At 31.1% G+C, this 25,421-nt stretch overlaps 1 protein-coding gene across 1 annotated transcript in view; it reads left to right on the plus strand.

The window, feature by feature from the left end:
• LOC148281035 (uncharacterized) overlaps positions 1-25,421 on the plus strand; it is a 585,537-nt gene that overhangs the window by 143,020 nt on the left and 417,096 nt on the right. The window contains exons 5-6 of the mRNA XM_088227431.1: positions 9,850-9,973; positions 15,897-16,025. Of these exons, the coding sequence (XP_088083557.1) occupies positions 9,850-9,973; positions 15,897-16,025 (253 nt within the window). The remainder of the gene's footprint in view (positions 1-9,849; positions 9,974-15,896; positions 16,026-25,421) is intronic.

Here is a 25,421-nt window from a genome sequence, read left to right on the forward strand (position 1 = left end):
TTGAAACGATTATAAACTCCAATAGATTCCAATTTAAGCAAAAAATGCTCGCTTGAACATGATTTTTATATAAATTTTGACAATAACGAAGTCGGTATACTTAACGATCGTGTGTTTTTATCTACTGAGAGATTACAAGGCCGACTCTCGATACGTACACCCAGAAAGATAGTAAAACAGATGGAAAAAATATTATTACTTAATATATGTGTTACAGTGGTAACATTTTAGGGCTAGATGCTCTTGTGTGTTAATAGGCATCTAGTCAGTCTATCCACTGTATCTAGCCGCTGGTTTTTAAAACTGACAGTTATGTCGGAATTGAATTTGACTTCAAAATTAACTTATTTCTCTCTCATATGTTTAAAAGGCTTTTAAGAAACAAAGTGCCAAAGTGGCTTTTAAGAATTAAAAATTTAAATCAATCGTAATTTAAGAAAAAAAATATCGGTGGAGCAAAATTTTTGTCACTTTTAATGCGTTGATAAACGTACCAATGAGTTTTAGACCCATCGGTACAAACCGATGTACTTACATCAAAACTTGATGGTGGGGGGTTTGGTTTTGTATTTTTGTAATCGGTCGGAAAATTTTTATCTTCAACTATGACGTCATACTAAAGCTGTGTCATTTTAGTGCGTAGATGAAAAGCCGGTTTCGCTGTTTAGTGAGTTTCATTATTTTTTCTTTTATGTTTTCTGTTCATGTTAACCTTCTTAAATAAAATAGATATGTGTACCGTGACGTGCGCTTCCCCTTGTTTTATATCGATGAACCTACCCAAAACTTGAAGATGGGGGTCGGTAGTGTTTCTTCGTAATCGCTGTAGATAACCATTTATCTTCAACTTTACTGTCATGGAGAAGGTATGACGTCCTTATCTTCCCGTCATAATCGAGTCCCTGGTTATGTAACTTTAAGCTGTGTCTTTATACTTGTTATTTAATTTAAAACACATCCAAAAGCCAACAAAAAATATCCTAAAAAGTTTAAAACAGAAAAAAGTTAGGTAATAGAACAAAATAGCATTTGAATTATCGACATGAAGTAAAAGTTTTGTTTTTAAAAGTTAGACAGGTCACCAGCCCTGGTAATGCCTTGTTTTGAGTTTAACCATCACAAAAAAAAAATCTTCTCTCTTTTTTCATGTATCAGATACAGTATTATTCAGTATTTTGTTTAAATGTTAAAAAAATGTCTATTCTATTGGGACAACAATCCACTTCCTTATACGCTGTGGTCTCGTATTCTAAATCATTTCGAAATTGAAGAAGTTTTCCGCATGTGTTGCTATCAAATGGAAAATAAACTTACGGAGTACCGGTCGTGGTTTTAGCATTTCTTGGAACTTTGGGAAAAATTTCAGGTTTTTAGGATATGGGAATCTGGTGCAGCATGCTAACGCGAAGTTATTCCAATTTACTCATGGAAACAAAAAGATTTTGACAACTAAGTAGTAGTTTTTATTCAAAACTATTGCTTTTGTGGAATTTTGTTTTAAATTTATTTTTTGTAATTTATTTTTTTTGTAGCCGGTATTTGAAAATATTTTAAGTTTTATTATAAAAGCTCTGTTGAAAATTCTTAAGCTTTAATAATATTTCATTAATTTTAATTGACAACTACGATTCTTGACGGAATTAGTCGAATAAAAATGATTCAAACAGGTAGTTGTTAGACCTGTGTTTTGTATTGAAGACGTGTGGAACAATAACTCCTGGATTGTGTGCATTATGGTCAATATATGAATTTGCAGATGACGAGTTAAAAATTACAAATATATCGTAATTGAGAATACTACATGAAAGATGGGCAAAAAACTTTAATTGTCAACTACAATAATGAAACATAAACTGAGTTGAATAGTTTTTTTATTTTTATGACTTCAAGTACAAAAAAACAGGACTTTGGTGGACTAACTGCTAAAGGTAACATCTTCCAGCCAACTAAAAAATAGACTGGTCAGCGAAAACGAAAATATAAACATAAAAAAACCGAATTAATGAAAAATAACTACTTTTTAATTGGGAGATAAGGCTTTCACATACTTACATTAAAAAAGTGCATTATGTTATACATGTATATCAAAGGATTAGAAATGTGGAATCAGATGATGAGTATGGAAAGAGATAGAAAGAGGAATCAAGGAAAGAAGGGGAATAAGAATATTATTTTTTCAAAAACCATTCAAATACAGGGAGAGTTCAGAATTCTGAGGATATATTATAGTAATGTTTCAGTATCGTTTCTTGAAGGTAGCTAGAGAAAATGAATTTTTTATATGAAGAGGTAGCTGGTTCCAGTCTAGCACCTTGAAAAGAAAAAAAATAGCTGATAAATTTTGTGCCATGTCGAGGAATGAACAACGTTCTCTTCTGAGAAGAGCGAAGAATACTCATATTTCTTGAGATTGAAAATAAAGCGGATGCTTTGATTCTGCAAACGCTCTAGACGAACTTTGAATTCCGTATTGGCGTCAAAATTGAAAATTAAGAAATATGGCAGTGATTCTAACAGAGTTAGAAATACTAATATATTTTTCAACCTGTTTACTTAAAACTGACAAGAGTGGACTTAGTTCACTTTGCTTTTAAACCAATCTTTGTTGTTGTTATCAACAACATATCTGCACTCCTTGCACATTAGAGTGGGTCGATGATGTATCAGGTTTTTTATTTTTTTAAACATCAAAGTAAAAGGGATCTAAAAAGTATTTTAAATCACATTGAACGTAAAAATTATTTAAAAAAATATTCCATACTACTTTTTGCCCTCAACCGAGGTTTGAAAATTATCACTGTCTGAACATTTTGTTAATTATCTATATTGATAAAATTATTTTTTGTCAGTAAATAAATAACTTAATTACATTACAGATTCGAACACGCTTTAAAACTACCGAAATGCAAAAAGTTTACACTCCGCGGAACTGATTCCGTCAAGCGCCTGACTAATATTGACGAAAACAATGGCCCATTAAAACAATGCTACCCATTTATTACGGAAAAAAGTGCAACTCACGCCCTTAGATGCTTATTTAATAAGATTTAATGTACATTATAAAATTTAATTGGACTGGTTTACTTACTCAAATTCGAAATGACAGCCGGCTTAGAGCAAAAAATCGACTTTTTCGAAATCTTCAAGCTCTGGTTGAGGGCCAAAAGTAGTATCGAATATTTTTTTAAATATTTTTTGCATTCTGAATAATCCAAAATGCATCTTTTTAGACCCCTTTCATTTCTAAATTCGGAAAAAAAAATTATCGGCCCACCCTATTGCACATATCTTTTTTTAATAATTTGAACCTTGATATATTGAAATAGTTCGTCATTATCATTTCCTTTCCACACACATAGTGGTGCATAAGGCACTGCATTGGTACACCAATCGCAGGGTAACTTGATTGTTTTGTCAGGTGAAGGTAAGATGATCTTACGTTTCAGGTACCAGTCCAGGGACAATGGAATATTATATTGTAAAAACGCCTTTTCAAATATATATTCCATGTCAACCATGTCAGGAATCAAACCCAAGACCTCTTGCATTCAATTATTTTTTTTAACAAATAACATATATATTACAAACTTAAATTCAAGACGTAAATGTTAAAAAAAACAAAAAAATACACGAAAGAGACTCTTGTCAAAGTAGTTGGTCCTGCTCCAAAAAACCCCTTCGGATACATGGAACAGATCTTGCATAGTAGGAAAACGCGCTGACTACTGCACCACGAGGGCGACTTTGTAATTGGAATCATTAGTTTAATAATAATCATTATTTGATTCGATGATCTCGTAGAACATACGAAATAAATTTTAAACCGTTTCTGAGATATGATGAGGTATGTTTATTTTTTTAAATATTGATTTATTAATTTTATTTTTTAAAATGTTAGTACAAAAACATATGCACTTTATCAGTCTTATTACTGCGAGGAAAGAAATATCGTCATAAAAAAGATAAAAAAATAAATGAATAATAAAAGCCAATTATTTATCTAATATTTCATGTCAGCTGGTACTCAATGATAAAATATGAAAACTTTGGCGTAGTAAGCGAACACACTCACAAGGCCGACTTATTTCAAATCGAGATAATAAACTTAATTTTAAAAAATGCACATTTTTACGAAAAAATAATTGTACAAAGAGACAAAAATTTTCATTGAAAACATGATTTGCGATCTATTTTTGGCAGGTATAAATAATCATTTTACGTAATATGTAAGATTAAAATTTTATTTTATTCTTTACAGTGCGCTTAGTGGGTAAATGGGACTTACGCACCAAAGATTCTCGGTGAGAATTAAAAAAAGAGATATGATTTTTCTCAATCCTGAGCGTTCAGAGCTGTAAATTTTGGTCAAAACGGAAACCGCGTCCGAAACCGAAACTAAAAATTTGGTCAGTCACTACCTCTGGTCTGTTATGGGAGAATTTTTTCAATCCGACTTTTTTTTTGTGAATTCTAGAAATTTAGATCATAATTTTGTAACACATTTTTATTCTGTTTTTCTTGACTGTAATTTAATAGCTTTCTTTGTAATTAGATTTTCTTTGATATTCTAAATACTAATTACCAAAATCACTCCCAAACGAGTGGAGGCGTATAAAAAAATATAAAAAATACTAATTCCATGACTGCCGGGATAAATCTTTACAAATGTTTTTTTTTTTGTTATTTCTGTAAAAAACCTAAAAACGAATAATAGGCATGTAATTTCATATCAATATTTTTATATTCATTCAACGTTTCGTGATGAACTGTAACTATTTTCTGTTTTTTAGATTTAGTACTCGTATCTTTTAATCTAAGACTGTTTTTTTCCCTTTATTTAGGTCTCGTACCAAAACATAATAATATTGTCCGAAAAAAAAACAGAATAACAAAGATATAACAAACGTCAAAAGACAATGCATAACAATATGTATGTCATCAAAAATACAAGAATAACATAAATTGTATTTATATGTATGTGCATGTATGTGTATGTGTATGTATATATATGTACATGCATGTATGCATATGTATGAGTGTTTGTGTGCATATGCATGCGTATGTATGTGTGTATGTTTTCATATGTAAATTTGTTAAATATTTTTTTATGTACCCATATACCTATGTTGGTACATTTCGTTATTTTTACTTATTATTGAATCTTTTAATTTTTTCTTATGTTATCTTTAATTTTAACTAAATTTACATACTTATGTTTCACTGCTGCACTTGAATGTAATTTTTAATATATGTAAAAGTCCGTAGGGCGTAAATTAATTAATAAATTAATTAATTAATTTGTACAATAGCTTAACCCATTATTGATTCGGGTGATATTATTATAAAGTTGACAACGCCTGAAGATAATTTCAAATTTTTATCTTCTTTTTCAAATAGTTGGTTTAATCAAAAATATTTTGAGTTTTTTTTAAACTTTTGTAGGTAGGGATCGAATTTAAATCTTGACCGCATCAATTAAGGTTTCAAATTTTTATCTTTTTATCATAGGCAGAAAAGTAAACGTTGCACAGTGTGTAAAGTGGCCGCTTAAACCAAAGAATAACAGATCATAAGCTTTTTGAATGCCTTGACTTTTGAAGATCGAGCAATATCCATCTCCTCCTTCCAAAATCTCTGCAATCTAGAGTTTGCAGATGATGCGGTTATTATTATTGAAGGTTTAGTCACGGGTCTTTAGGCCACTGTAAATGGCCTAAATAGGTACTTTGCGTGCATGGGTTGAAAAATCGATATTGCCAAAACCCATGCACTGTGTAACACTTCATGCCTTGATGTCCAAAATACCCTGATTCTGTCTAACCAAGCCATCAAAAGGGTCAAGAGTTTCAAATACCCGGGAGTATATGTTACGGAAAATGGTAGTTTTTGAAAAGAAATGGGAGTGCGGCTAGGAATAGCAAGCGACACATTCAACAGTATAGTGGCTGTCTGGAGGTTGGATAATTACTCATTAATAACCAAATGCCGCCTTTATAACACCCGCATAATACCTATTCTCCTCTATGGATGCGAATTGTGGCACCTCACTTAAACTTAAAGGCTTAAAATAGAAAAATACTGAATTTTGGAAATAGGTGTCTTAGAAAAATTTTGAATATGCGGGAGCTTGACTTTGTGCGAAATGAATTAATAAGAGAACAGAGACAGCAAATTTCGGTGACAACTTTCATCTATCGGAAGTGATACGTTTAGTTTTGCCATGTACTGCGGATGCCTTTACCACGCTTGCCTTCTTTACAAGGCATCAGGTTCTCGATATTCTGGACTTCCACTGCTGACCTTTTGTTGGCAGTTCATGTCAGAACTACGGGAAGTGAACCTGGCTTTGGAAGATTCACAGAAGCTGGCGGCCAACAGAGATGCCTAGAGGATCTTGAACATCATATTTTTCAACTACAAAGTGAACATGGAATGATGAGACTTTCATATTTCCTTCTCTAAAACGTGATCCTTCTGTTATAACTCTGTTTGTACAATTGTGATTAAAAAAAAATAGCACGGTGAAAACAGAGAAACACTTTTGAAAATGAGTATTTTGTTTTTTTTCAACAAAATAATTTTAGGGAATGGCAGCCCTTTAAATCTCTAAATTTTCTTTCATAAATATTATCTATCTTTGTTGCAATGCGTTATTTTCAATCACTCCTCAGGCTGTTTTTGTCTACAAACATTTCGACACTCAATATATTGTTAACTTAACCAACCGGTCCAAGAAAAAATTCATTTAAAAAAATATTTTCAGGCGTTACGTAGTAAGTGAAACAATTCAATCAGATGAATAACTTCACACTTATATAGGTTTAAGCTTTTCAACTTTACTAAAATGAATGATGGAAGAATTCAAGAAATACGGATTATCAAACATAGGCGAAATGGTGAATGTCACTCAGTGTGCATTGTGCAAAGTTACCACTTAAACTATCCAATGACAGGTCGTAAGCTCCATTAATCTACCTCTTAACCTCCTTCTCTCATCAAAGTATTTTGTAGATATTTAGGTAATTTTTATTTCTTAAAAAATAAACATGTTTATGAATATTTTGTTTTATAATAAAAATATTATAATATACATAGAACATCTTCAAATACCACTGATTTCCTCAGGTTGAAAGTTTTGTATTTATAATACGTGTATTTACGACCTTTATTGATATTTTTTTTGTTTTTCATTTGATACTTGTTGTTAATTAAAATAGCATTCTTAATTATAGTTGAATAAAATGTTCGCAGTATTCATTGGTAAATATATTTTTTCTCTTTTGTTATTTGCAAAAACTTCAATCCACTTGGCTTGAAGGGAGTTTTTATGTTCATGTTTACGTCAGAACTCTACGAGAGGTCTTATTATACGGGATTTTCCTGCACTTGCCCAAGATAGAAAAACCTAACAGCTTTATTGAAAGATTCAAGACCCTAGTTTAATTTCGTTTACATGCTTTCTCGTTGACGTAAAGAAAACTATGATAGCGTGTAGTTAGTATCAAACTACAGGCTTTTATGAAATTTGCTGACAGAAATACAACGACTCATAATAAAATAGGTACCTTACAAGGGTTAAATTGCATTTCAATCAGTGGATAGTTGCCTTCCGTGCCGTAATTCACTTTCATCATGGTTTGACGTGATGCTACACAGAAGCATGTCTTAGTGTATGATGAAGTTCATTGATTTCAATATATGAGTATATGTATGTGCATGTATATGTGTATGTTTATGTTGATGTTTATGTATATGTATATGTATATGTATATGTATATGTATATGTATATGTATATGTATACGTATATATATATGTGTATGTGTATGTGTATGTGTATGTGTATGTGTATGTGTATGTGTATGTGTATGTGTATGTGTATGTGTATGTGTATGTGTACGTGTACGTGTACGTGTACGTGTACGTGTACGTGTACGTGTATGTGTATGTGTATGTGTATGTGTATGTGTATGTGTATGTGTATGTGTATGTGTATGTGTATGTGTATGTGTATGTGTATGTGTATGTGTATGTGTATGTGTATGTGTATGTGTATGTGTATGTGTATGTGTATGTGTATGTGTATGTGTATGTGTATGTGTATGTGTATGTGTATGTGTATGTGTATGTGTATGTGTATGTGTATGTGTATGTGTATGTGTATGTGTATGTGTATGTGTATGTGTATGTGTATGTGTATGTGTATGTGTATGTGTATGTGTATGTGTATGTGTATGTGTATGTGTATGTGTATATGTATGTGTATGTGTATGTGTATGTGTTTGTGTATGTGTATATATACTCGAATATGTATATGTAAATATTTATATATATATATATAAATATACCGTTCAGATGACTCACTTTGGATTACTCACTGACTGAAATACGTGATATTGCGGGTAGTTTAATTTTCAAGTTTCAGTGGGGATTTTAAAAATTATTCAATTTTTTTGGTTTGGTTTGATAGTCTATTGACAAATATATATAAACTTGTATATCAAACCAAACCAAAAAAAATTATGTTATTTTTAAAATCCCCATTGAAACTTGAAAATTACGCTACCCCCAACATCACGTTTTTCAGTCAGTGAGTAATCAAAAGTGAGTCATTTGAACGGTGAAATACAACCAACAAGGAGAAAAGAAAACATGGGTTTAACCACCATCTGTTTTACGGACCGCTGACTTGCTGGCATGCTATGCCATCGTTTTACATGAGTGGATTAGTTTGTAGGAACGACGCATGGTTTGTTTTTATTTCTAATGTTCAAAAGTGGTATAATTATAATTTATTCCCGTTAAACGTCGAAAAACATGGCTACCCCGGAAGTCGGAAATCTGTTGCCGGTTGCAATCGATATTGCCCGTGGTTGCCACAACAACAGAAAAACGTAAACATGAATCGGGTTGTGGTCCAGTGGCTAGTGTCTCGGACTCACGGATCAAAGATCCACGGTTCGAATTCCACACTATTCCAAGTTGGGGTAGTGTGGAATTCGAACAACAAAAATGGCCCACAAAATTAAAAATTGGGTTAAATCATAACAACGTAAATATTTCTTTAAAAAAATATTTTTTTTTTATTGCCTATTGAAAACACATGATGATATAAACTTGTGACTTTGCAAAGCAGTCCATTTTCATTAAAACTATTATAAATCGTTTTTTTGTACATTAGAGAGAAACCTCGCACTACAATTAAATGTTCTAATTTTTACCACGTGTAAGATAACATTTTTTAAATATAATTTTCCGTAACACGGAACTTCCTCATTGCAATGTAAATATAGTTAAAAACAGAATACACACACGGTATTTCAGGGCCACACCGCGAAACTTCTGAGGAACATTTCTCATGATAAACTATAAAAAATAATCAAATAAATATTTTCACTAAAATTAATTTTTGAAACAAAATAATGAATTATTATAATTTGAAAATGACGACAATCCTTAGTGTCACGGACTTGCATTTTTTCCACAAACCCCTATCTTTCCCTTAATCAATCTCTTCTGTAGTCCACATCCATTGCGTATCACTTCGTTGGTCAAATACGTTTTTAATCTCAAATAAAAATAATAAAAAAATGGAAAATGCGATTTAAAAAATATTTGTAACGATATTTTTTACAGTACATCATAAAAAAACCTTACCCTAAAGTTTTGCGTTATGATTCAGAAAAACCGTGCGTAAAGTTTCATTCGTAAAATTCAATCTTATTTAGGCGAGAGTACTCGTTAGTCAATAAATAAGTTAATAAAATTTATCCCAAAAGTTTAATTGATACTTTATCCCCGTGTAACTATTTAACGTGTATTTTATTAATAATGTTTTTTTTTCTTTACAGGAAGGTTGTGGTCGCTGGTTTCCTTTAGCTGGAGAGCTCGTGGTTCGAGGTTCAGAGATAGTTGGCACCGTTGGCTCGACAGGCCACGCCATTTTATTAGACTGCAGATTTGAGCTTCCATTTGGTAAGTAACAATTCATTTGATACCTATTTGCACTTACATATTTACTATTATCGCTTCAATTGTTTGTGACTCAAATAAATTACTCTGCATCTAAAGGTAAAAATAGTATGCAAGAGGTCTTACAATGAGTAATTGTAACTTTTAACCCGGCGTCAAAGAGCCTATTTTATACCACACGGTGAATGAACCGGGAATGGGATATCCTTAACTCAAATAAATTTTTTATATTTTAATTTTTGTATTTTTTTATATTTTGTAATATATATTTTAATATAAGAATATTTAAAAAAATATATATTGTTTATTTTCAATTAGACATTTATTCAATAAATTGTGAAACTACGTGAAATAGAAACAAAAACTTTATTCGAAAAACAATTTTTAAACATAAATCTAAATAAACTGAGATTCAAATAAAAACATAAGCTTTCAAAATATGTATACGCAGGTAGATAAAATTAAAAAATAAACACAATTTTGAGCTTGGCATAAAAAAAAACGCTTCGGGATAACTTTCCGTATTTTATGTGCTCGATAATGTTTCACAAAATATAGACCAAATTAAAAAATAAACAAAATTTTGGGCTTAGCATAAAAAAAAATGTTTCGGAATTACTTTCCGTATTGTATGTGCCCAATAATGTTTCACAAACTATGAATCTGAGTAAAAGGCATCCGTTCGCACTTTAAGCACACCTTTCTCAGCCCACGCGCAAGGCACTACTAAAACAAAGCATGTTATCGATACGTCTGTTTATTTACTTCAGCTACTGAATCCTAATCTTTAAGTAGTTAGCATTTAAAATTGTGCCGGGCGTCTTGCACCCAGGTTCATTGACGCCGGGTTTAGAATTAAATGTAATTTATATGATAAAATATGATATTCAAAACTTTTTTTTTGAAATGTAGTCAATATGCTCCACACTGTGCATGTTATTTGGAGTTTAAATCATTTTGTTTATAATTTACCGGGTGAAACAAAACCTTGTAATTAAACATAGTTATATTAAAACAATAAATTAGTCAATTTTTGAAATGATATTTTTTTACAAGCTTTCTAAGTTTATTGAAATTCAGATTTTTTTGAAATTTAAGAATACATTTTTTGTGGAAATTAATTATGTCAATTATGTCATGGAATATATTTATTATACTCTTTCTAATGACTCTAGCTGTATGGATGTTTGTTTTAAATGAAAACTATTGCTATCCCACGAAACGATGCGATAGATCAACTATCCCTAATCTCTTTCAGCAACTCCATTAAACATCTTTAGTCTTTTATGGTAGAGATTGTTCTAACTTGCCTTGATTCTTGTTTTTTGGTGTCTGAAACATTAATCTCCCTCCCTATTCTGAAACCTATATAAATGTTTAAAGAACACATAAGTACTTATTAAGATTTTGAAAGAAAGATATTTTAATTAGTGCCTTTTCCTATCAATGGTAATTTATAATTTTTTTATTTGTTAGGAAGTATGTCGTCCAAAAAAACATACTTTATTTTTTTTGTTTTTTATGTTTTCATTAATTTATATTATATTTTATTTATTGCTTTGTAATTTTCAGAAAAATTACTCGATTTAAAAAAAATGCACGAGTATTAAAAGAAAATATTTTGCTATGCCTTAAGTGTATTTTTTAGGTATTGGTTATATATATATTATTTTTTTGTATAAAACTTGATGTTTTTCAAACATCGAAGAAATATTGATATTAAAAGAAATTACTTTGTACAAAAATATTATTTTATTTTTGAATAAACCGAAGCTAAAAGTTTTTTTTAAATTTTATTTTTGATACAAACAGAATTGCTTCTGAAATAATTTGATGATGAATACTCAAAATGATTTAAGGAACGTTGGCACACGATTGTCTGTAAAATATAATAACACTAACGCTTTTACCATCAAAGCGCGACTCATCAGTATAAAAAAGAAGTTTTTTTATGCTTCAATAGAGCCTTGACTTAATTTTGTACGTATTATTTTTTTAATTACCTATGTATCTACATTAAAAAGATACCCACACTAGAAACAAATAGCATTTAATTTGTAATCTCATTGAGAATCAAACTCGAAACCCAGCACAAACGACCATTGTCTTTACTCCTCGAGACCACAATATTAATTTACTGTTACCTTACGGTCATTTAAAAAAACGAAATACATTTTGAATCTTAACCATTCAAATCTATGGTAGTAAAAACAATATTTTAACTTGAGTGTACCTTTAAAAGTAGTTCTTTAAAAGACACATAGTTTTTTTTAATTTTTTTTTTATTGAAATCGCTTTAGTAATTTTACAGGTATATTTGTTTATTTGATATTTTGTTAAGAACGCTCGTAAATGACAAAATATTTTCACTCAACTCATAATATATTTTCACTATTAATTGCAACTAGTCAACTGATAAATTACTTTTAATATTACTTTGGAGAGATTAATACACGGCATTCGCGATTAATTTATTATTTGGCATGTGCGTGTATTAAAAGGTCAACATAATCCTTCAAACCTGAGACGTTATCATTGCATTTAATCTGTTAAAAATATTGCTCAATATTATCAAAACGGCCAAAGGTTTTAAATTCCATAATAAGATTTTTATTACAAAGTGTTTTATATTAGTTTGAGAGTTCACATTTTGAATGAGCCAACTATTTACAAGACATTTGAATTTATCGGAGTTCATCCGAGGACAATACAATAGACATAATAATATTTTCATTTTCCAGCTCCGTAAAAAGTTTTAACTGCGCATGACAGGACAGTATGATACTTCGTTAGTAGTTCAAACCCGGAACGCTGTGAAAATTGATACACGATGACGCACGCAGTGGTGGGAGTAAACAGGCAGAATTTACTGCCTCTAAGACAATGTTATATCTTATCCTTCAAATTTCTATTCACACTAGGACAATAGGTCCACAGACAAGGCAGTATTGTCGTATCTATGTATAAATGCTTGTTACGGAGTCATTTTTGTACGTATTTAAAAAAAATCATTAACTCCAATTTAATATTCAGAGGCAACGTCAGTAAGATATTAAATTAAATTAAAATATACCGTAATATACATAGTGTGAATGCACAGAAATGTATAACAAATTATCATCTTAACAGCAAAATAAACCTACTAGGAACGCCAACATTATTATTTGATTTTTATTTTATAATTTTTAATATTTATTTTTTTAAAGGGTTTATCAGTTTGTTTCTTTTTATGATTTATTTTTAATACAGTTGAGAACCCCTGAGCTCTTATCAGGAGACAGTTAGTATTATACCTAGGGCATTTAATTTACATTGGAACAATCCCAACAAATCAATGATTTATGACTTTTGCTATTTTAAATATACGCGTTTTCTTTATTTCTATTATTTTTATCGTTTAAATTATTTTTTTACCTAAGTATATCAAGTATTAAAATCCCAAAGTAATTATATGGAATAATCTATAAAACAACTGTGTAAGGCGAGTATGTATAGATATATTGTTAATTTATTATTTCATTAATTTATTTTTGAAAGGGATGAAAATATAACTTTATGTGAGATCAGTGTGAACGGAGATATTCTGAATCAGGTAGAAGAATTTGTGTACCTGGGAAGTATGTTTACTATTACTAGGGATGGAAAGGCCGAGAAAGATACTGAAAGGAGGGTGAGTGCTGGGAACAGGGCGAACGGTGCACTGAAATCTACTTTGGCAAACAAATGTTTATCGCAGGAGGCTAAACTAGCAGTTTACAACGGAGTTCTAGTTCCAACTCTAATGTATGGGAGCAAGTATGGAATTTGAAAAATGATGATGAAAGTAGGTTGAATGCTGATGAAATGCAATCCCTCAGGCAAATGTGTGGTAAAACGATGTATGATAGGTGCACAAATGTCGAGATCCGTAAAGTGTGTAAGGCTGAGACATGCATTATTGACAGAATCAAGAAAGGTGTGCTGCGTTGGTTTGGACATGTAGAGCAAATAGACAGCGAAAGAACGGCTAAAAGGATCTACGATGCAAATGTTGATGGATGCAGAAAACGAGGAAGACCGAGAAAGACATGGCACGATCAAGTCCATCAAATACTTGAAGATGGACATGTCAAAAGTAGGAATAATCGACGTGCGTGCATGAGAAGATGTATGAATGTAGAGGAAGCGAGGTCTGTATGCCAAGATATAGTGTTATGGCGTTCTATCCTCTCTGCCTACCCCTACGGGGAAACGGCGTGATGGTTTTTTTGTTTGTTTGTTTTTATTATTTCATAATTTTGTAATAGAACACTGTTATGTTAAATATATTTATTTTATGTTTATAAAAGACATTTGTGCCGTGTACACACTAATAAATAAATAAAATCTCTCACATTAACAAAGATACGTTAATTTTTAACATTTTTTTAATTCAACCGAAACAATAATGTCACATTAGAGGCAAATTGTATTTTTTCATCGTTCCAAAGGGCGAGTGAAGATTTTATCAAAAAGTGCGTTGACAATCAGTAGTGTTAGCTTGTCCCCACATACCGCACACCGCATTTAAGGACTTAAGTCCCCTTGGTGGTTTTCATACACAATGAAAATTTGCTCATTGCTGAACGAAAAAAGCTGCTCGAAAGAGACCTCTGGAACCTGATAGCCTTGGCATTTTCATGTTTAAAGTGGATACTCCAGAATTTCATAATATTCACTTCATTGGATTAAGAAAAAGAGGGAAGTAAATTCTTCACTTACGGGGATTAAATTGATCATTACTTTGTCTTAGTACACGTTTATTAAAGGAAATCCAGCATACTAACAAAACTTTCATGTCTGAAAATATAACTCATTTATCATCGGTCATATTTATGACGTGGCAAAAACACTCGAATTGCGCTTTGACGTGGCCAATATGGCCAAATATTGCTTTCAAGTTATCATTTGATTGCGTTTATCAATTTTAACAGTCAACAAACGCGGCACTTATCTCGTCAAAAGCTTTTTTATACCAAAATATTGCATACGTTTCGTAGAAATGCGAACAACTTGAATTATATACAATTTTAGCATAATTACAGTAAAACAATTTCGACGCGATCAGAGTTTGATAGACCGTTTTTTTTTGTTTGTCATTAATTTGTAATTAGATGATGTAGCAATCGTAAAATTCAAATTTTCCGAATTAATAAGTGCCTGACTTTATTGCTTTTGAAATAATACAGTGAATTGGACTAACATTTTAAACTAACTTAAACATATCCAGCAAAGTTAATTGCTCAATTGAATTTTTCCTTTATTTTTTATTTCTAATAAACGTAATTCTACTGTACTTTTATATTGTCCTCTTTTTTTCGAGCTTTTTAGAGCAACGCAATATTTGCTTTTGCCAAGAAGCAGCTAGTATGGGAATACTGTGTCAATTTATTTTAAAGTGGTTAACTTAATTAAAAGACATATGTCAATTTATTTGTAATCTTTATATTTGAAGCAGTTATGATGAAAATTAAATAATAATCACTTCGTTTAAAAACAAAAAAAAAAACACTCATTAATGAATGTTATCCCATTTTAGAATTTTAACGATGATATTAAATCGAATATTTAGTAGTCATTGTAAAATTATAAAATACGATAATATTCATTATTAAATTGTTATTTGATAAAAAATCTTGTAAAGCTTTGAAACCGGAACAAAAATAAATAAACATTTAGTGATTAAAAATAATATGTTTATTTTAGTAATAAGGGTAAAAATATTTTATTACATTAAAAATTTGCTTTACGATGAAACAAGGGTGACAAAAGAGTTTCTTTTAGGATGCGAATATTATAAATCGGAGTTTAAGGTTCCTTATTTTTTTCTAGTGCAGCATGCCGAGGGGGTAGTTCTGTGACTAATGTTCTGAGAGTTTCAGTGACGTGACAATGACGTGTGACGCAGGTTCCCATCCCCGCGTGGGAGGCGTGTGGCACTCTGACACCGTCACCTCAACCTTGAGATGGGGCGGACTCTCCCCATACAGCGCCTACCAGCCCAGCTGGACCTCGTACCTGACGAGAAACCCCTACGGTAAAATACAGAACTAATGCAATCCTGTCAACAAACCTGCGTTGGTAAAATCTGGGTCTTTTCCTACTGAACTCAACTTTAAAATGGTCAATCAGTTTTAACACTAAAACGAAATGGTAACTTGCAAATAAACTAAAACTTATCAAGGTATTTCCTTTTTAAATATTTCAAACCTCATTTAAGCATCGTTGATTCGTATTTTTAGCATAGATCAAAAATAGAAACTTTGACATCAAACTTAATGAAAAATAAATGTCAATTTTTTTTACAAACCAAATTTTACATTATTATGTAGGTGCCTACTTTTTATTCATTTTATCTTTGTGTTTGATCAATATACTTGATTAAATACATATTTTTTTTTACTCAAAGACTCACTGTTTTTGTAAAGCTGTCGTCTTTAACAATTACATAAAATTTCAATCGTTTTCGTTTAAATGAAAGTAAAAAAAAGAAACACCGATTTATATTAAAACTAAGTAATTGTATTTCGACCGTAAAACCAACATAAATTTCTACGTAACTATTTCAAATATTTAATAATCGGTTGTCATTTTAAATAATTAATTATGTTCATCGGGTTTCAATATTAGTATTAAAAAACTGTTTTGTTAACTCCGCTTTAATAATTCAAAATAACTGGATAACCGTTTTTATTGTTGATCTGCAGTAGAAATCGACGTTTATGCTTACCAACAAAGGGGTCACAGTTGTATGACGCATCCAACGCACGAGTGAATGTCAGCAAAACTCACTTTTTAGCCTGAGAATGGAAATTTAGCCCAAAATATAATTCGCACTGATAATAAACATGTTAATCAAGGTCTTGGAAGAAATATCGCATTGCAAATGTTGCCTGATTGTCTCACTTATCATTGTACGTCAGCACCATCAAAATTCATCAAGCGCCAATTGATTTATAGCGTAAATTTTCATATGACTCTCACTTAAAACATCAAAATTATTCAAACAAACTACAATACGATTTCACAGAAACAACGTTATTCAATATTTTATAAAAAATAATTGACGAAAGTGATTTATCTCCTCGTGATAATAATTTTGGTCTGCTATCGTGATTTTAAATCAAAAACATTTGTATCATCTTAACATAATTAATATAATTGTTTTTTAAGAAAGACGTATTTTTCATTTTTTTCTACCCACTAAAAAAATGCTCAACTAGGTAATATGAGCAGTGACTAAAATAAGATTTTATTATTTCGTTGACCATTTTTTTTAAACACTTCTATTTATTTGACACACTGAACTTAATTGATTCACATTGTGATTAATATTATATTGCAGATAAACATTTATCAATATTTCAACTAATCCTTGGCAGGAATAAAATCCAGGATCACAGAACAGTTTTTTACATACGCGCTAATCGCACCCTAAACGGGTCGTGGTCCTGTGGCTTGTGTCTTGGACTTACGGACCAAAGTTCCGTGGTTCGAATCCCACTTTGCCCTAACTTGATTCCATTTTATAATAATGAGTTATTTACAACTCGTTGAAAATGGCCCTCAAAATTAAATATTTGGGTAAATCGTAAGAACGCAAATATTTCTTTTCATTAAAAAAAAAATTAAAAAAACTTAACAATGAACTATCACGTACATGTATCCTCTATTTTAATCACCAAAAAATATTTATTAAACGTTAGTAAATATTTAAGTATAACAACATACCGAGTTTTCTTTATCTAGTGGGTTCGAGACGTATTAATTTTTTCATTTATTAACACACTACTCTAACATGCAAATACTACTATAATTCCTAAAATACAAAACCAACGTGCTAATACGAGTATAACACATGTTATTAGTAGCTAACACGAACTTGGATTGATTATATATCATTTTTAAATGTGGGAATAACAGTTTTTTTTATGATTGTAAGGAGGAATGAAGAAGTATAATTTACTTAGTATTGAATAAGCATTACAATAGATCATCATAGAACGGGACTAAATCAAAAGAATCAGTGCCATGCCAAAATCATGCCTCTTTGTTGTAGTGGCTAAGATGCTTGACTCACCTATGGAAGATTCCGGATTCAATTCCCAGTGAGAGCACAACAATTAAACGTGATTTTTCTTAAGCCTACGTGTTATGTGTTTTAATACACCACGAAAATGAGGCCTCCAGCCTGTTGTGTTTAAAAAATATATATAAATTGATTAATAGACTATTACCTTGCTAAAGTGAAATATTTCCATATTTTTCACTTTTTCTCAACTATCGCTCTCACAAGATCAAATGTAAAATAAACATAAAATCAGGGCACGTAAATGTTAGTTACTTATATAAATGTGTCATATCAGCACGTTGGTTTAAGATTTTTGTGCATTTACTATGGTGAAGGTGTATAGTGGGATTTGCGTGTTAGTGTGATTTGCGTCTTAACGGAAAGACAGATACGTCTCAAAGCTGGTAAACACAGAAAAGTCGGTGAGTGGTTATAAACAATTTACTGAGATACATTTAATAAAATGTTTGACTTCAAAATTTATGCTTTAAATATTTATAATACACTTTAAAATCGATCTAAAAGTATTCAAAACATTTATACAATGTACCTACAATGCAAATCATTGAAATTGCTTGGATTAAATCGCCGAATATAAAAACAGTGTCACGAGGCTTTCATTTTATTTTTCATGTTTGCTGACGGATTGCATGTTGAAATTGAATATTTAGTGACTCACTGATCCATTGTTTGTGTTTAGCTAAATTACGAGCAAATCATAAATTAATAGAAAGATCCCTTATTAATAAATGTCGCATGACTTCGTAATATGTGTTAAGAATGCGCTTTTTACGGTGCTCTGCTAATTTTTATTTTAAGTGTCCTTTTTTCTAATTATAGGATTGTATTTTTCTGTGTGTTTATTACTATTAAGCTTTTCAGTATCCACATCATAATATAATTTAATGGGAAATACATTAGGCGTAAACCTGACAATAATTGGCAAAATTAACAAAAAATATATTAGTTCTTAAGATGTTATGAACTAACTTAATAAAGCAATAAAAACTTATGAAACACATGGAAAGTAAGTAAAATAAAAGAGTAAGTTTAAGGTTTAAATGGTTCTTAGGACTTTTTTACAACAACAGTCCAGGGGGCCCAAGTACAGTGGTAAATCATATCACAGAACACTCAGGTTCAAGAAAAATCACATTGATTATTTTATTTATTTTTAAATCATATAACACAAAGTACATATGAATTGCATTATCAGGAGTCACTTCAACTCAATCCGTAAATCAAATGCTTTTTTTTCAATAAAAAGAAAAATGCGTGATTTATTATTATTTTCTCAAATATTTAAATTTTCAGACCATTTCCTTAAAGTCGTAAATAACTTGTGCTGCAAAGATAGAAATCGAGTTGTGGTAGAGTTGGATTTGAACTTCGAACCTTTGGCTCGTGAGTAAATAAATACTATCACTCCACAATACTATCACGGGACCGTGGGGTTAATTTTTACCAACCCGGTTAATTTGTCAATCAACTGTTTCGGGAGAGCGCTCCTTTCTAAAGCCCGTAGATGAGAGGAGTGCTCTCCCGAAACTGTAGGTTTATTTTTGTATTATTTTTTTTAATACTGATTATCGAAGCGTAATGGGTTCCAGTAATTAAAAATTCAACTCGCCGCTTTTAAATTTTGTTTGGTACGAGAGTGAAAAAAATAAATAACTTATGTAAAATTTAATGAACGCCCGGGCTAAAAGGGTTCAAGAACATCTTACACAAAACTTTATTAATTATTATTTAGTATTTTTGGAAAAACAAATCATTATGACATACAAACATATTAAATATAAGCTTTAACCCGAAGCTTCGCCCAAATGAAATTATTGTATTCAATTAGTTTTTTCGTTCATCAATAAGAATTTTCCCAGTAGAAAAATATATCTTTCTTTCTAAAATAGCTGGTATAGATTGCCGGTCTTCTAACTATCACTTTGAAACAAATATGATGATCCTTTAGTTAATAGCAATCCAGCATGGTTATTCTGTTCACAAATCCAAAATCCTACGACAAAATCAAAACAAAAAGCAAAGCAAACTAACCATAGATAAAGCAAATAAATTATAGCTATTTAAAAAAAATATTTCAAGTTGATTTTTTTTGACACATCACCTTACCGTCAATTACTTTTCAAATAATGTTACTCATTGTTGACGAAATAAATATTTTTTTTAATTGAACTTTTTTTTATAAGGGGATGAAAAATAAGTATCCTATTTCACTTCTCACCTCTGGCTATTTCTATGCAAAAAAATATGTCGATCGGACGTGAAAGAAACACAAAAAACAAACAAACACACTTTTACATTTATAATATTAGTATGGATTGGTTTTTAATAGAACTAATAGTAAATACATGCAATGATATTTTATTTTTGAAAAAAGTAATATCAAACGTTGCTTGTTTTTTTTTAAATATGACCTCGGTAAACCAGTTCAATGAAAAGCTATTGACGTTGAAAGCAGGCCTATACTGCTATGTGGGTCGAAGCAATTTTTCGAACGCTTATATTATACATTGCGTGTGATTCACTCAGAGCAAATTCTCTTTTTTGCTAAAAAATATTTTGCGTTTGGGCGGCTTTCAATAAAGTTAATTGCTTGCAAACGACGCAATTTTCAAAACAGTACGTTTGAAATTATGTGTTTTATATTCATTCTACCCAACATGATAAATGGATGTCCTTATTATTTTTTTTATTTATTTTTTTTATTTTTTTTATTTGGGATTTTCACAGCTATTACATAAACAAAATAATTAGAAAAATCTTAACAATACTAAAGCCAATTAAAAAAATCCACTGTAAATATAATGACACATAATATATAAGAAAAGAAGTTTAGTAATTGTATTTGTGTGACGTTTGTATTCATGTGTATGTGAATGTGTGTATGCGTGAATGAATGAGGGAGAGGATACATGTGCGTGTGGGAATGAATGAGGAGAGGGTGCGTGTGTATGGGTGCCGAAGTATGAAAATAATATATTTGCTTAAAACTTGTAAATTGTATTGAAAATGGTACAATAAAGAGCTTTTTTATTATGTCATGCAAGGAACAAATGTTTCATTTCAAGTACATACTGAGGATTTTTAATGAACGACACACCTCTGGTCGAACGAAAAGAAGAGATTTCAGCAAAACGTTCTTACGAGATATTTCCAGAAACTTAATTATAATATAGGTATATCTATTAAGTGGCAATACCCAATGCATGCATGACTTTCGCTGAGAGAAACTTGTCCTCTATTAAATCGAGAATTTCAAATATTTTGGAAGATATTGAAGCTATCAGAGACAAAACATGTTTTTATAGAAAAGGGTTCAGGGCTGAATTTTCCTTATAGGGGGAATTTCTATGAGTTAAGTAAATTGGTAATCCGGTTGTGTCTACGTGTAAAACTTTATGACTTGATGATTGGCTGTACTAATACTCTATCTGTCTAAATTTTTATCCCATAGAGTTAGGACTTGTGACCTCTTTATGTTTTTAGAAAAAAAGCAAATACAATTAAATAAATCAACCATATTTTGAGTTTGTCCAAATTTTTGAATTCGTAATCCGGGAGTTATTAATGTTATTATATTACAACTGAGATAGAAGATATTTTATAAGAGGAGATCATCATCCCCTTTTCACACCTAATAGTGCAAAAGGGCACTGTATTGGTAAATCAATTGCAGCGTATCTTGATTTTTTTTGTAACATGAATGTAAGATAATCAGTCTTACGCTTCCGGTACTAGTCCAGGAATTATAAAATATTCTAGTGTGAAAACACCCTTTTCAAATAAATATTTCATATCAACCACGTCAATAATCGAACCCAAGACCTCTTGCATGATAGGCAAACGTACTGGTTATAACACTTAAAAAAATATATGAGCAATTTAAACCTAAGAAAATTTTATCTTTATGATATTAAAAAAATAAATTATTTGCAATTGTTAAATAAGATATCCAAAACGAAAGGTAGTTTTATTCCTAAAATACAATTTTATTTTATTGAATTGTACATTTTATACAAATAAGTACGTTTTACAGGAATCAGTTGACTTAGAAAAGGCATTTCTCTGTTGAAAAAATATGTCTGTATATTCAGAATAAAACATTTATTCTGGAAATATTTTACTGAATAAATTGTACAACACAAACGGTTTGTCGGGAATATTTAAATTAAATATTTTTGATAGCACAGAGACAATACTCCTACATAGGACAAAAGCATTATAATATAATGCCAGAACCATGGAAATATTCTAACAGCCACAAGCTAAAGAAGTTTCTTTCCCCAGTGAAATTGGGGGGTTGATGATGGCTGTAAATAGCCAACACATGTCTCCTTTTGAATCGTTTTTTTTATTGAATTTTGGAGGTCTTCTTTATTTTTAACTAAACCTCATGACTGTAACTATGTTTTTAACTGTGTGTTTTACTTTGTTTTTTATCCACGATTTTTACACAAGTTTATAGTATTTGCTACCCTTTTCTCATTTTTTTTCTTTGCAATGATTATCGTTATTACATTTTGGCTGGCTTGGGGTGGATTAAAAAGTTAAACAGACAAACGACGTTTTTTGTCCTTTTTTTAAGCACCCGAAGAAAGTCGAGATTCTCTTAGAATCCCAAAATAAAAGTTGTATAAAAGAGACCAAAATAAAATAAAATAAATCTTTATTGCAGTTTGAACTCACCTTTAAGTCTGCAGATTTCCTTACCAATCAGCGTTAGGCAAACATAAGTCCATAGATTACTTCTCCCATTTCTCGATTACGCAGATGTGTGTTACTCAGATGCTAATTCTGAACTGCTTGATAAGTTGGAACGATTGCAAAATATTTGTTTAGGTCATATCTTTAATCTTCGCAATTTTGACCAGAAAACCGAATACCACACGCAACTTCCCCGGCTCAGTATCAGGCATAAGTTAATTATTTACATCCTATCACTTCGCAATATTTTGAATAAAACCAATTGGACTGTTAATCCGACAGATCTTTTTAAACCTCTATCACAACATGGACTATATCTTCGTTCTTGTAACAAAATAACTCTTTTAAACTGTTTATGAATATAAATAAATGTGTCTGTATTACATTCACAAGGAAAAGAAAAATTCTTAATTTTGATTACAAACTAAACAATAATGTACTAATGGGAAAGCACGAAATTAAAGATCTTGGGATTGTTTTAGACTCAAAACTACTTTTTGAATCGCATATCAATAAAATTACCTCCAAAGCATTGAGCATGTTAGGTTTCATAATTCGAATGAGTAAACACTTTGATAATCCAAAGGCCCTTATTTTATTATATTATACATTTGTCAGAAGCCATTTGGAATACGCCTCTCAGATATGGAATCTCCAGTATACCATTTATATAAGTAGAATAGAAAATATTCAAAACAAATTTATAAAGTACCTTAAATACAAAACCGGTATTTATTATGTATCTACTCTCACTGCCTCCACCTTCCATGGAGTCATTTCTCTACAATACCGCAGAGTGTGTGCGGACCAACTACTGCTTTACAAAATTATGACAGGAATGGTTGACTGTACAGAGCTGCGTGGTTTAATAACAATACATGTGCCAGCCAGGATTTGTAGGCGGTGCCACCTGTTTCATGTACCAATAAGTAAAACATCGTATGTTAAAAATGCTTTTTTTCGTAGGACTTTTTCAATGTACAATACAAAATTTAAAAATATATATTACACAAACATCACTATGTCAGATTTAAAATTTACACTAAAAATGTATTATGTAACTTAGTAGACATTATAATAATAAATATGTACATCTCCCCTCCCCTCCTTTTCCTCTCTTCAAGCATTTTTGTCCGTATCCTGCCCAATTTACAGTAACTTAATGCTCTTAAAATTAATATTTAAAAAATCTTTGATTGATTATTGAGTACATGAAAATAACATTTTTTTATGTATAAATTGTATGTATTTATTTGATTTGTAATATATTTTCTTTACTAACTTTGTATACTATGTGGAAATCTGTTATTAGTTCTGAGTTTATACACTATATCTGTTTGTTTACTAAAAATATATATGTGGAACTGTTGATTTCCCAAATAAAGTACTTGTTCAACGCTCTATTTTTTTTGTCTCCTTTGCATCGTAGTAACTGCTTGATTGTGGAATAATCAACTTACTTATGTCAGAGACGCCCTTTATTTATTAACTTTTAAATCAAGATCAAAATGTCAGTATCGAAATATTTGAGACGAATCTTTCTCTTTCTATTTTCTTTCCCATCCTCTCTCCTCTTTTCATGGTAAAGTATATATTTTTAGTTTATTTTTGTATCAGATTTTGCATTTAAAAAAAAAGAAATAACCCGCTAAGCCTCTATTTTGAGGCTTATCAGCAGTTGGGATAGAGGGGATATGGAAGGAGGTAACGAAAAATACGCCACAAAAACCGAGACAAATTGAGAAAAAAATCTTTCATGGATTTTTTTCTTGCAACTGGCGAAATCGAACCCGCAACCGTCCCGCAACCCGTTGGCCGTCTTACCAACTGCGCCACGGTGCCTGTCTTTAAGATAAAACTATAAGATTCTGTTTAATAACCTAGAATATGCCCATGTACTCCTATTTTTTTCAAACATAACGGTTTGGAAAGGTAGGAAGAAATATATTTTGGCTGATTATCATACTAAGTATAAACTTTTGTTTTTATTTTTATGTATCGTGTTGCCTGGGAAAGTATGTTTACTAGGGATGGAAAGACCAAGAAAGATATTGAAAGGAGGTTGACTGCCGGGAACAGGGTGAACGGTGCACTGAAATCTACTTTGGCAGACAAATGTTTATCGCAGGAGGCTAAACTAGCAGTTAACAATGGAGTTCTAGTGTCAACTCTAATGTATGGGAGCAAAGTATGGAATTGGAAAAATGATGATGAAAGTAGGTTAAATGCTGTTGAAATGCAATCCTTCAGGTAAATGTGTGGTAAAACAATGTATGATAAGTGCACAAATGTCAAGATCCATGAACTGTGTAAGGCTGAGACAAGCATTATTGACAGAATCAAAAAAGGGGTGCTGCGTTGGTTTGGACATGTAAAGCGAATGGACACCGAAAGAACGGCTAAAATGATCTACGATGCGAATGTTGATGGATGCAGAAAACGAGGAAGACCGGGAAAGACATGGCACGATCAAGTCCATCAAATACTTGAAGATGGACATGTCAAAAGTAGCAATAATCGGCGTGCTTGCATGAGAAGATGTATGAATGTAGAGTTCTGTATGCCAAGATAGAGTGATATGACGTTCTATCTTCTCTGCCTACCCCTATGGAGAAACGGAGTGATGGTTTGTTTTTGTTA

The sequence above is a fragment of the Micrasema longulum genome, unplaced genomic scaffold, assembly GCF_059751315.1.
Source record: "Micrasema longulum isolate JH-2025_06_02 unplaced genomic scaffold, ASM5975131v1 h1tg000502l, whole genome shotgun sequence".
In the NCBI taxonomy this organism is placed as follows: Eukaryota; Metazoa; Arthropoda; class Insecta; order Trichoptera; family Brachycentridae; genus Micrasema; species Micrasema longulum.